Below are 13,659 nucleotides of genomic sequence, written 5' to 3'. Positions count from 1 at the left end.
TTCTGTTCTTTTTTTTCCAGGACTTTTAGCCTGAAGAAAAGTTGTCAGAAAGCTTTCATATTCACTTGACAAATTAGAGATCCCATCACCTTTCTCCCTCAAGACCCACCCTAAGGGTGAAACACATTTCAATACTTGACTGACCAAAACAACATGAGAAATGAGCATGGTTGAGGGACTAGAGAGGTAGAGGTTTTGGCAGAAGAAGCATTTGCTTACTTATGAAGTGACATTGTCACTGTTCCCATGGATTTCTCCTGTTCCAGGACTGTCTTTCCTTGTCTACAAATGCTGGAGACGTTAATCCCCACAGCCACCTTGCTCCTGCTGCTTATGGAATTGTGCAACTTTAATATGTCCAACTCCATTGCCACTTATCACCCTATTTAACCCTCTCGTGGTTCCCAAACTCTGTATCAAGTCATGGAATCTATAGAGATAGGATTAGAAGTAAAGGGACAATTGGTCCCTATTTGCACATCTCACCCGCTCTAATAGGCTGCCCTTGTCCTCCTCACCAAGATTCAGTAGCCTTATTTTTTTCGCCTGACCCCCTACCTCATTTTTCCCCTTGCCTTTCTCTTAAATACTATTTCCTAACCACTCTTCTCAACCTTAAAGTTATAGTTTCTTTTCTTCTGGTTAGAGTTCCTCTGTTTCTCTTTTTATTCCTAGAATTCCATCCAAGACCGTTTTCTACTTGCTCCACATTTCCACTCTTCTTATAAGCCATTCTTTACACTTACTTCCACCTGAGCCCCCAATACCATTTTTGAAACTCCATTACTGTGAAATCCCTGAATCTCCAGTCCTCTTAACAGTCTGACATGCCATCTGCATGTTCATGGAGTCATAATTTGCCTCTTCACTTTATCTGCCACCAATACCCACCCAGATGGACTCCCTGCCATGTAAACAGAAGATTCTCTATGGAAGTTTGGAGGGAGATGGAGATGGTGGAATGGGTTGTGATTGCCCCCATTGTTTCAGAATTAGGATTTCTGATATCCCAAACTCTAACTGCAAGTATTAGATAATGCACGTCAAGTAGCTTAGAGATAAATCTTTGTAGACTTGTTTAGGAATATTACCACTATCTAGAATATTGTTTCACAGATAAATGAATTCTGTTTTCTAAATAACGGGATTATGAGGAATCTTTTGGAACACAACCTCTTAATAGGAGACTGCTGATAGCAAAGTCAGAAACAAAATGTATATGCTTGTCATGATTATTTTCTATGTTATATATTCCATTTATTGTTTCCACTGAAAAATATTGAATGTGAAATGTAATAGAAAAGAATATAGAAGAGATTTTGCTTTATTTAGGCATAAAAGAAAAATATCTATTTTTTCCTGTTTGGAACAGTGTATTTATCTCTACTTATAATGGCATTATCTGTTTCAAATGATGTTATTTTTAATGAAGAAAACAGTGAAGCAATTACCATTGCAAATTGTAAATAAAACATTTATTCTAATCATCATTTAAACACAAATAAGGATACAATTGCAAGATACAATTAAATATAGTAAGAGCAGTGCATTATGAAATACAAATGACATACACACCCTTGAATAAAATTTGCATATTTTAAGATAGCATTTTAACCATTTACAATTGATATAATTTATATTTATAATTAAATAGGCTCTTTAAAATATCAACCCTAGTAAAAGTGGCATAATCAAAGAGCCCTTCAGGTTGTACATTAACATAATCAACCTGTGGAAATTTGAATTTGGAATAAAAATCTCACCTAAGTTAATCTAACACAGAACGAGCCATGCACCTGTTCACAACATATTGCTGAAAACCATTATATGGTAATGAATGTGTAAGCAAAGTGAAAAGGAATATATGATGAAGAATAAGCTATTCTGTACAAAGAATATGTAATGATGATAGCATATCAAAACTGATTTTCATCTAAGCATAGCAGGGATTTGGAAAGCCATAGTTTCCAACAACAGAGACAAGTCATACCACATTTGTATGTTTCTTGGCATGAGGAATCCGTATTTCCTACCAATGTTAGTAATATGGCCATGTGAAAGGGGATAACTTAGCATGATGACTTTCTAGCAGTGCTGAACTCTTCCCTCTTTGAGTAGATAAGGCAAATACTCTGGTTTCTCCCTCTCAATCTCTGACTCTTTGTGTCTTTTTATCATAGCAGGGAATGTTTCACTTCTTCTTAGCAAACAGATCGGGATTTCTCTGTACGCACTCAATCAGGCATTTGCTTAGTGTCATACCTTGTATTTTGAAGTTGGAAGGAGAGAGAAGTTTCAGCAACATTTAATTTTGTTGTTGTTGTTGGTTTAGTGCTGATATGGTATGATAGGGAAAACAAGGCACGGTCCCTGCTTACAATTTAATGGGGGGAGAGATACATAAACAGGCCATTGCAATGCAGTATTATAAGTACTACAATGTAGGGAAGAACAGCATGACAGGGGAAGATGTATGAGGCATCTAACCCAAGCTTGTTGTTGGGGGTTATGGGTCAAGTTTGACTGCCCAGAGTTAAAAAGGCAAAACCAAACAAAATTGTAAGAATTAAAGTACTCAAAATATTAAGCAAGGAGTCATTTTCTATCTCGTCTATCCATTTGTTTATTTACCTGTTTTTCTAGTTTCAACCTGTGCCACTGTTGAGTTCCGCTGTGCAGATGGGACGTGCATTCCAAGATCAGCACGATGCAACCAGAACCTAGATTGTGCAGATGCTTCAGATGAAAAGAACTGCAGTAAGATATTCCCTTACATTTTGTTTGTTCATGCCTGTGCACCTTTGGCATTACATTGAACAGTGTCTAACTCTTCACTGAACCTTGTCCAGAATTGGTATGTAATTAACCCTTGTTGTGTAGGATAATTGCGTATTTACTTCTTCAAATGAGGTTAACTTTTCTTGTTTCTATGACCTATATAGAAGGCTCACAATCTCTGCAGATGAGGAGTTTTTCATTTTTCTGTTGACCTCCTTATAGATAATACAGACTGTACATATTTCTATAAACTTGGAGTGAAAACCACAGGATTCATAAGATGTAATTCCACCTCACTGTGTGTTCTGCCAACCTGGATATGCGATGGGTCTAACGACTGTGGAGACTATTCAGATGAATTAAAATGCCCAGGTAATTCTAGAAGACAAAACAGTCTTTGCCTTGAAGATTTAAGGGCTGGTTGTATAGCATAAACTTATTAATTTTCATTCTTGATACTCAATGGCTCAGATTAAAACAAATATTGTAGACTAAATTAAAATAATCACCCTGTGCTAGACATGCCACTTTATATTTTTAATGACTTATGGAATGATACTTGAGAAATCTGTTCTGTGTTTGGATCAGTTTCCTTTTTCATGTTCAGTTCCTCATTAATCCTTTTAAAGTTGGTGATTAAGTCTTAAAATGTGTAATCTATAAAGTTTTCACAGAAGTAGTATATACTGAGAGAAAACTATCTATAGACTAAAGGGAGGGAGGCTATGTTTCTCACCACTGACTTTACTCCTGTTATTATACAGCTTGTATTGTCAAGTTAGGCTATTTGATGCAGTTTACACAATCTTTTGGCATGCTAGTATGGGTAACATAATAGTTATCATTACTGGATCAATGTCAGATGGGTATATTTATATATATTAGCCATCTTTACCTACACAAGCACTGAAAAGTATCATCTGCATTCTTAGGAGAATGCCTTCCATGAGAAGGTCATGAACCTATTTCTTTCTAACTATTTAAGGAAACAAAATTTTAAAATGTATAATAATACCAGAAAGAAAGATGTTAAATTACTATAACTGAAAGTAGATATGCTTGTAGTATACTATTACATGTGTTCTCATACTGCTGTTTCCTTCTCCTGACCCTGCTGCTACAGTCACTTTTTTCCATGCTTAGTAGATGTGTAATAATTTTTTGAAACATTTTAAGAAATTATATTTGTAGGTATTCCACACACAAGTGTATACAATACACACACACACACACACACACGATCTACTCTAAAGAATTGATATTCTTAATGGTGTATAATCAATCAATTAACTGGGAAATAGCAGATTCCTTTTTTTTCTTTTCCCCACTGCTCATCAGTATGTGACACTCTGTGATGTTCCTTTTGGGTTTGAAAAGACTCACTGTATCCTAGGAGGAACTGGATAACTTCTCTGGAGGCACTGGCTCATTGCAAATCTACATCTTTTCTTTTTTTTTTAAACTCTATTCTTCATTATATAAAACATTAAATAAATATAGAAAATTGCTTTAGACTCATGGAAACTGGGTGTTTAGATTCTTATTCCAGTGTTTCTTCTGCAACAATTCTTTATCTCATTATGGCTATAGTTAATTTTTAAAATTATTTTGAAGGCAGTATAACTAGGTATCCATTAAGCTTGTAAATATATATTTTTTTACTTTATTTGTAGTCTATATATTTCTAGGATTAATACATGATTTTGAAAGCTAACTTTCAACATTAATAGAGAATAGTGATTATATTGGGGAAGTAGGAAAGGGGCATTAATATACACTTATGAAACAGGTGGGCAGACAAACAGGAAGCCAGTAAAAGGTCAGTCTAAATATCTTAGGTTATATCTAGGCAATATCCTAAGAAAAAACATGACATCCAGCACAATCAAGACTTTTTGTGTTAATGATGAATTCCTTCAAAAAGTAATTTTCATCTTTAATTAGATCTACAAAGTTGGCATTAAAAAATAGAATGGAGGTAATTTTTGTTACCTTAAAATAGTCATAATGTATCACTATAGTGTGATGCCATGTGTACTCTAAGATTTATTTCCTGATTGGCTGTGAGCCAGTCACTAAATCTATGTAAACCTGAAGGTGCAAGGGGACGAATGACATCCAGTAAAGAGAAAAATCTAGTATTTTGTATGTGCTCTTGAAGGTTATAATAATAATACTCCACAATCTGAAAAATATATAATTTACAAAATAATTTTATATACAGATACTTTTTATTCTCATGATATTTTTGTTAGGTATGACAATTTTAGAGATTCTACTGCAACTTGCTTTTCTTCCTTCCTTAAAATAGAGAATACATATATAAATCTTGTCAAAGCATATGTACCCACTAAGTATGGAACACCAAGTTTACACTTTCTCAGCAAAAATCTACTAATGATTTTATAATGTAATTTATTTTTCACAAGTATGGAATTAAGAATATTTTCCACCTAAAATGATTCTTTAGCCTTTGGCTTACTCATTTTATAGTCATCTATAAAAAGTTTTATTTTATTTTTGTTAACTCCACATTATTTGGATTTAACAAGTTTTTCCATTAATATCCTCTTTCTGATCCAGGATCCAATCCTAGATTGGATTTGGTTATCATATCTCCCTGATTTCCTTTGGTCTATGCCAGTTTTTTAGCTTTTCCTTGTTTTTCATGGCCTGGACTTTCTTTAATGTCCTCAGCTCAGCTCTTTTTATTTAAGTTTTCTTGTTATTTACCTCTTCCAGTTCAAGGAGTATTACTGTTTTGATATCTACCTATATTGCAGAAGTCTAAGATTAATTTAATTTATTTGACGTTAAATTCTATATTTTATCACAGTTCAAAACAAACAGAGATGTGAAGAAAATTATTTTGGTTGTCCTAGTGGAAGATGCATTTTGAATACCTGGGTATGTGATGGTCAGAAAGATTGTGAGGATGGACTTGATGAATTCCACTGTGGTGAGACATTATATCTTGCTTTACTTTTATAAACTATATTATTATTTATATACTGATGTTCTCTTACATAGAGATTTTACACAAAATATTTCTAATTGATTTTAGCATCAATTTTTATTTTGATTAAATATCACAAAATGGTAAAAATTAAAATAGAACAGAAAAACTTATAATGGAGAATAACAATCTCCCATACAGCCTTTTCTTTTAACCTTTTCTATTTTTGTTAGTGGTTACCTCCATTAATCTAAATGATATATTTATACCTTCATTTCCTGACTTATTAAGTTTAGATGGTAATGTATTAACCTTCTGCTGTGAAAAATAAGGATTTAGCTCACACAACTCATTATAGTGTCCCTACCTCTTATTGACTATTATTATCCTAAATGTTTCTATTAATTACATGTATAGATTTAAATAGTATAGTTAAACTTGATTTCTTCAAACTGTTGTCCATCACTATCCACATCCTAATTTCTGTGTGTGTACATTTCATTTCACTTGGCAAGGTAAGAAAGCATTTTAAATTTTTATTTTTATAAAATTTATGGATTTTATGATTTTCAGGCCAAAAAATTCCTAAAAAAGCATAAAAAGCATATATTCACTATTTTCATTTAACACAAAGAGCAAACACTGTGATGAATAGACAGTAGGAGAAAAGATTAAAAATGGATTGTCTAAGAAATGCCAAAGTCCCATAAAAGTAAATGTCATCATGAAATATGAAGGTGCATTTTGTTTGATTAAGATGCCATATATCTTTACGTTAGAGCCAGATTCTGAACGAGATTAACAGAGAACTTTACAAATAGTTTATGTAGAGTCATACTTCCTGGAACAGAAGCCATTATATGGTTGTATCTTCTTTAATTTTATTTTTTCTGGGCTTCAGTTTTTCTAAATGTCTCTCTTTTCACAGGTCATGTTAGTAAATATTTCAAATAAAAATACAAAGTTTTTAAATAGTTTATATGATAAAAATCAAATTTTTATTTTTATAGTCATTTACATTTTGAACATATTAATTTGGTAGGATTTTATTCTTGGGTGTTTCCTGGTGATAAATGGACTAAGGGTGGAGGAGAGCAATCACAAACTTTGGAAATAAATGGAATACACCATTATAAATACATAACTTGGTAATAAAATACCAGCCACCATGCCAATGAATATGGATGTTATTAGTCAGATTTAAGTGTTCCCAAGGGAGAGAAAGGAAAACATCAAAGTGTTAATTAAGTAAGTATAGGTACAAAACTGATGGCTTGTCATCAAGCTAAAACCCCCTGAGTCATGTCACCTTTAAAAACAAATGTATATGGTGGTGAGTTCACCATATTTATGACCTTGCCTAGGATGTAATTTTTTTCTCCAACTGTTCAAAAATAGATTAAAAATTAGGAAAAAATGACTAGACCACACTTGGAATATTTATTTTATATCTGTACCCTACATGTTAGAAAAAGACAGTAATGTACTTAGGGAGAGTGACCAGCATATTGACTAGCTCAAAGTCAAACCCTGTGAGATTATGTTGAAGGAACAATGTTGTATAACCTGGATAACTCAGAGGGAATATGCAAGCCGTGGTCAAAATTTTGTAGCACTGTCATAGAGAAGAGGACTCTGGCTTGTTTTATTTGGGATGGCTGGTTTTAGCAAAGTCTAAAGAACTTTCTCAAGTTGGATCTTTCCTAAGAATGTCTCAAAGGATTTATTTTTTCTTTTGCACCTAAAACAAACATTCTTATGGGTTTTTTTACTTGTTTTTTTTTTTTTTTTTAGGTTCCTCTTGTTCTTGGAATCAATTTGCATGTTCTGCACAAAAATGTATATCTAAACACTGGATTTGTGATGGAGAGGCTGATTGTGGAGATGGATTAGATGAAAGTGATAGCATTTGTGGTGAGTTGTTTCTTTTGTGTTCTCATTCAGTTTTTAGGAGTATGATACATATGCTCTATTGTTTTAGGGTATACAGAAAACTTTGTCTTTTACTTTGTTAAACTTAACATTAAGCTTATATGTATATACATTTCGATGTAACTGTTTTTATTATTTTTATGAGAACTTATCAGTCTACAATTTTTCACATATACATTTACTATTAGAGTTTTAGGATTTTTTGCTGAATATTGACACAATGAATGTATTTGCAAATTGTATTTCTAGTCTTCAGTGACTTCTTTAGAATGGATCTCAATGATTGAAATTACTTGGATCAAATGATTGAAAATTTTCTCATTGCTCTTGATAAGTATTGCTAAGTCACCATCCAAATTTACTATGCAGGTTTATACTGCCATAAGCCACACATGTTGTGTGTTTGTGTATTATAGTAATTACGCTTATTGAATTGTTTTAAATGGAAATTAAGGAAGCAGGCTATTGTATATGATTTTAAAATGTACTTTAACATTCAGCTTTATAGGATTAGAGGTAGAGTCAAATGTCTATGTTTACTATACGTCAACTACATTGGATAAAAACCAATGTGATTGCTTTTAATTAATCACGGACATTTAACAAATAATTTAAATTTAATTATTAAATGAATTTTTTAAGAGGTAAAAGAAGGAAGCAACCTAATCTCCATACATTTGTTATGGTTGGCCAGGCATTCTAGTAAATTATTTACATGTCTGTCTGTCTATTTATCTTTCTTATCTGTTTCCATATGTGTGTTTGTACCTATAGCTATATATTCTTTGTTGATTATATCAACCCTATTTCATAACTGTTATTGTTCTCATTTAAGAGAGAAAAGGACATGAGTCATAGAGTAAGGCTCACTTATGGAGTTAAGTGTACTTAACACATTTTTTAAATTTTCAGGAGTTGTGGCCTGCTATTTAGGTCACTATCATGGATAAAGGAATATAAGATTTATAATGTTCACACTAAAATGAAGTTCTCTGTATGTAGCATAAAATTGGAGATATCCTCAGAAAGTAGGCAATTTATTTTCCTGTATTAAGCCACCTAAAATCTACTTTTTATTTACACAGCTGAAACAATTTAGTTATACAACAGGTAAAGTTAAATGTAGAAAGATTACTATCGAAAACCTCTGAAAGGAAAAAGAAACCATTAATTAATTAGATGACTGGCCAGTCTGTTTTAATTACTTTGTTTCTCCTTGCTATTAAATACTTCTTTTTTAAAAAATTTTTATTGGAGTGTAGTTGATTTACAATGTTGTATTAGTTTCAGGTGTACAGCAAAGTGAATCAGTTATACATATACATATATCCACTCTTTTTTTTTCTTTTTTTTTTTAGATTCTTTTCCCTTATAGGCCATTACAGAGTATTGAGTAGAGTTCCCTGTTTAATTTTAACAAAAGGACTACCAATTTACAGCAGGTTGAACATGTTTCCGGTCTCTAACATTATCTTGCTTTTGACCCTTTGTTTAATTCTACACTAAATGGCTCCCCTGATACCTCTCTCCTTCTTAAGTGGACACAGTATTAATAGAAGTGGTAAAGACTCTAAAGTCATACAGAGTTGAATTCTCCCACGTCTGCATTTTCCAGCTGTGTGATCATGGGTTGGTCCATTTTATCCCTTATTCCTCAAATTCCTTACCTGTTAAATGGTTACAAGATATCTACCTTCTGTAATTATCGTGATCAGCTGACATGGCCAACGTGTACTATATAAATGAATTTATTCCCATTCTCTTTTGTTGTGTTTCTCCTGCTCCCTCCCTTATTTTTCAGAGTGGTATTGTCATGTCAATGTCTATCAATGTCCTGATAAGTTTTTTAAAGGATTTAATGATAATGAACATATTTACCTGTCATCAAAACACCCAGTCTATTTAATATAATCACAGGCTGCAATTTAGATGCTACCAAGCTGTTGTTACATAAAAATTACTGCTTTAGACCAAGCATCAGTCAATGAATTGGACTTAATGTTTTAGGATTGGATAGGAACTTTATAAATAATTTATTTCAGTGGTTTTCAACCTTTAGTGTACAAAAAATCCTATTCAGAGGTTTGTTAAAAATGTAGATTCTTAATCCCCATCTCCAAATATTCTGATGTAGACATATTCTTTCTTCATAAGCACATAGTGGTTCTGACTTGGGATTTGAGAATTCACTTATAAAAATCATAGTCTAGTTCACCTGCATCATGTGATAGATGAAGAAAGAAAAACTCACAGAGGTTAATAAATTTGCCTGAAGTCACTCAGTGAATCAGTGATGACAGAACTAGGAACAGAATTCAGGTTTCTGAAATATTTACTAAATTGGATAGTAACTCTCACCAATCAAATATTATATCTGAGTAGGTACACAAGATGGATCTGGTAGAATTCCTTCAGCTTGTCTTCCTTCTCCCTTGGGATTCACGTCCCTGAGAAAGGCAATGTGTCTCCAGATGACAGTGGTAATTATGGAAGGAAGCCATGAGTTTTTTCCTTGGCTCATTTTCTTTTAAATTGACCATGATGTTTTGGCATGCTCTTAACACAGAATCTGTTGAAACACTTTAAAGGGAGCCAGAAAATTAGCTGCAAAGAGCTTTATGCCATTTTATGGTTTTAGGTATCTTAGTAATTATCTAGTCATAACCCTCATTTTAGAGTGAAACTCAGACACTAGTCTTCTGCAAGGTCATACGAAGTTAAGTTTCTCAACAGTAAAATCAATGCTATATCTATTATGCCTCCCTTGGGAATAAATTGGAGTGATAATAAAAAAGTAGACAAGGGGTGCTAAATGTATCTAAACTTCCATAGCAGAAAGAATGCAATTTTTTACATCTCCAGATAAATAATAAAAATATTATAGAAATTAAAGCACTAACTGAGAGTCTAAGAGTGAAAGTGACACTCTATGTTCTTATGACAAGCTTAAAAAAATAGATAAGGAGGAATAATGTAAAAACTTGTAGGAAGAGAATTTTATTATAGAAGTACTAAAGACAATAGGTAGCAAGTAAATTCATTTTTAAATTAAAGCAACATTTGTTTAATATATTTTCTTTATAATTTCTTCCAGTAATAGATATCATATTAAACTCATTCTGTTAGTACTGATCCTCAACAAATAAGCAAATCTGAATTACCTGGGGGACTTTTCAATATTCACTTGCCATCCTGTCCTCCCAATTAACGTATATGTAGGAAGAGACATGTTTATGTTGAAAAAGATCACCAGGAGGTTCCACTTTGTCACCCTGCTGAACTCCCATATTGATAACATTGCATTAAAAAACATGTTCTTCTCATAAAAACTCTATGGCTGAAAAGTAAGATGATAATTGGTAATCCAATTAAAGTAGCTTTAAAGATTTGGAAACAACTATCCATCAATCTAGGCAGTCATATTTTCTTCTTGGAGATACTAACATTTTTTAAATAATTCTTACAACTTGTTTTTTAACATCTATTCTATGGATAGCATTTGGTCACAAGAAAGTGAAATTAAAGGGAAGTTAAATTTGGGGGGTATGTTACTAATTCACTCAACAAATATTTTATATATATAACAAATAAACCATTCAATATGTATAACTGTACTTGGGGCTTGGGAAATACCAGGAGAAGGAATCATTTTCTAATTTTACTCGATTACCCTATGCCCATATAAAGAAAAACAAAGAGAAACCACCCATGACCCTTTGAATTTACAGTCAACAAGCATTTCTTTTTTTTTTCCTGTATACATTTGAAAACAACATCATGCAACTGAAGGAACATTGAATTGATAGAGTGAAGAAAAGGTAGATTCTGTTTATTAAGTGTGTAAAAGCAAAGGGAACATGCATACATTTATACTTTTCAACAACACAAGGTGGGGAGGAACAGTAATGGTATTACTGGTTAAGAGAAGATACTTAGGAATCAAAAAGGTTTTGGACTCCCAGTTCAACATGTGGCTCCCTCTGCAATTTGTGACTTCCTGCAAGCTTTCCAACTTCTCAGAGCCTCAGTTTCCTTTTCTGTTAAATGAGACTAATAATAGTTCTACCATTTGGGGCGATTGTGAGGACTAAATTAGTTAATATGTTAAGTGCTTAGCATATATTAAGCAATAAAAATGCTGTTATTATCCTTATAGGTTCAGTCCTTTTGAAATTTTATCTCAGTTTATTCACAATGAGGTTTCTATGTTTTGCTACATTTTACAAGGAGAGCATACTCATTATTTTCTGCCATGTAGCTTTAAGAAATAGAATACTTGCTACTGAGAAGGAATGCATTCTGAGAGGAAACTGTCTATAGGGGATGGATAATATGTGATGATTCCAAATAACTACAGTTTTTTCCTTGTCAGTGGCATTCTTCTGCTTCCCTTCTTGTCTATAGGAAATGAAATTATAGATCTTTCTCAGCGGACCTGCTGTGTGTGATCTTAATGGCATTTTTTTTGGTGGGTTTCAGGTGCCATCACCTGTGCGCCTGACATGTTCAGCTGCCAGGGCTCCCATGCCTGTGTGCCCCGACACTGGCTGTGTGATGGTGAAAGGGACTGTCCAAATGGAAGCGATGAGCTCTCCACAGCAGGCTGTGGTATGAACACTCGTGGGGCTGTCTATGAAAGAAAGCTGCTGCAGCATCCTCAGACAGTTGCTTTTGTAGTACTCACCATATCACCTTTTCTCTCACTTTCCCAATCCCGGGACTCATACGTAGTATCATAATTAATCAGGTGGAATGTCGTCATCATAGTAGTTCAGCAACCCCTCTAACCACTGTTCAGAGTGTTTCCAACATGAAAAGAGGGATTATCCATTTTAAAACTGGTTTTGATGCACGAAGATTTTTCACTTCATTTCTGAGATTATTTAACTACGCTGTGTATGTGTGTGTGCTGGGTTTGTTACTTCCTTTTTAGCATCTTCCCCCACCCTCCCACCCCATACTCCCCTTGAAGGCTTTTAGATTGCCTATTACAGATACTCTGTAAATGGCTGCTGTGATCCTAAATAACTACTGATCAGAAGGTCAGTAAACACCTATTAGTCCTACGGATAGGATATTAGCCCTTAGATCAGGTAAAAATAGTATGTATATAGCTGAATGAAGCTAGGGAATCAGAGGAACACCTTTGGAGGCCAGACAATTTACTAAGTTTCTAACCCTAGGTCACCTCAGGAAATTTTCAGGGGATTACTCAATAGTAAAAATTTAGATAAATTCCTTTGCATGATCAGGAGAATGAAGGGACTGAGTATTTGAATGCTGATCCCAAGGTCACATAGGGGATCTGTTGAGCAATTTATTAGGAACAGTGCTGTGAACTCTGCTTATTAAAGTGAAGTCTACCAGTCATCTCTCTCATGACCTGTCTTCAGGTCTTTAAAACTGTAATTGAAGCCATAATGTAATAGTGTGTGTATGTGGGTGTGTGTATATGGGGGATATTTAAAGCAGAGAAGGAAAAAGAAGACTTTGAGGCAGGCTTGTGTGCACAGAGCTCATGCTATTGTAGAATAAATCAGTTTGATCTTGAAACTGATATGTGTGCCTGTAAAGGTCAATGGGGCCACTGAGGGCTACATAATAAAGGATTATGCATCAATTCAGGGAGGATTATGCATCAATTCAGGGATCCAGATGGTCCCTGTATACTGTTGCTATTGTAGCAAGTTAATGCTCCAGGTCACATATTAACACTTTTGGACCACATGGGTGCTATTAAGTAAATTATGTTAAAATACAACAAATTGTACTGAAGTGACCTGAAAGCATTAATGCCAAATAAGCCTCTGTTGCTTAGTATCTTAAAGAATAATTCATGCATTAGAATTGGCATAATTCACTTGAGTTATATAAGCTGTCACACAGTTAAAAGTTAGAGTAGTGATTAGTAACTGAGTTTTACTTTGATTATAATGGGCAGTTTTGAATGCTGCTCCTATGTGGCTTCTGTATCATTTTTGAAAATAAATTTG

The 13,659-nt window shown here is 33.6% G+C and overlaps 1 protein-coding gene across 1 annotated transcript in view; it reads left to right on the top strand.

Annotated features, from left to right (window-relative positions):
* LRP1B (LDL receptor related protein 1B) overlaps window positions 1-13,659 on the top strand; it is a 1,933,320-nt gene that overhangs the window by 1,651,948 nt on the left and 267,713 nt on the right. Inside the window, exons 48-52 of the mRNA XM_024122386.1 lie at window positions 2,644-2,757; window positions 3,001-3,150; window positions 5,615-5,737; window positions 7,529-7,648; window positions 12,146-12,274. Of these exons, the coding sequence (XP_023978154.1) occupies window positions 2,644-2,757; window positions 3,001-3,150; window positions 5,615-5,737; window positions 7,529-7,648; window positions 12,146-12,274 (636 nt within the window). The remainder of the gene's footprint in view (window positions 1-2,643; window positions 2,758-3,000; window positions 3,151-5,614; window positions 5,738-7,528; window positions 7,649-12,145; window positions 12,275-13,659) is intronic.

Source organism: Physeter macrocephalus, chromosome 2, assembly GCF_002837175.3.
Source record: "Physeter macrocephalus isolate SW-GA chromosome 2, ASM283717v5, whole genome shotgun sequence".
NCBI lineage: Eukaryota > Metazoa > Chordata > Mammalia > Artiodactyla > Physeteridae > Physeter > Physeter macrocephalus.
The sequence above is the reverse complement of the archived record's forward strand: the minus strand, read 5'-3'. Positions and strand labels throughout refer to the sequence as shown.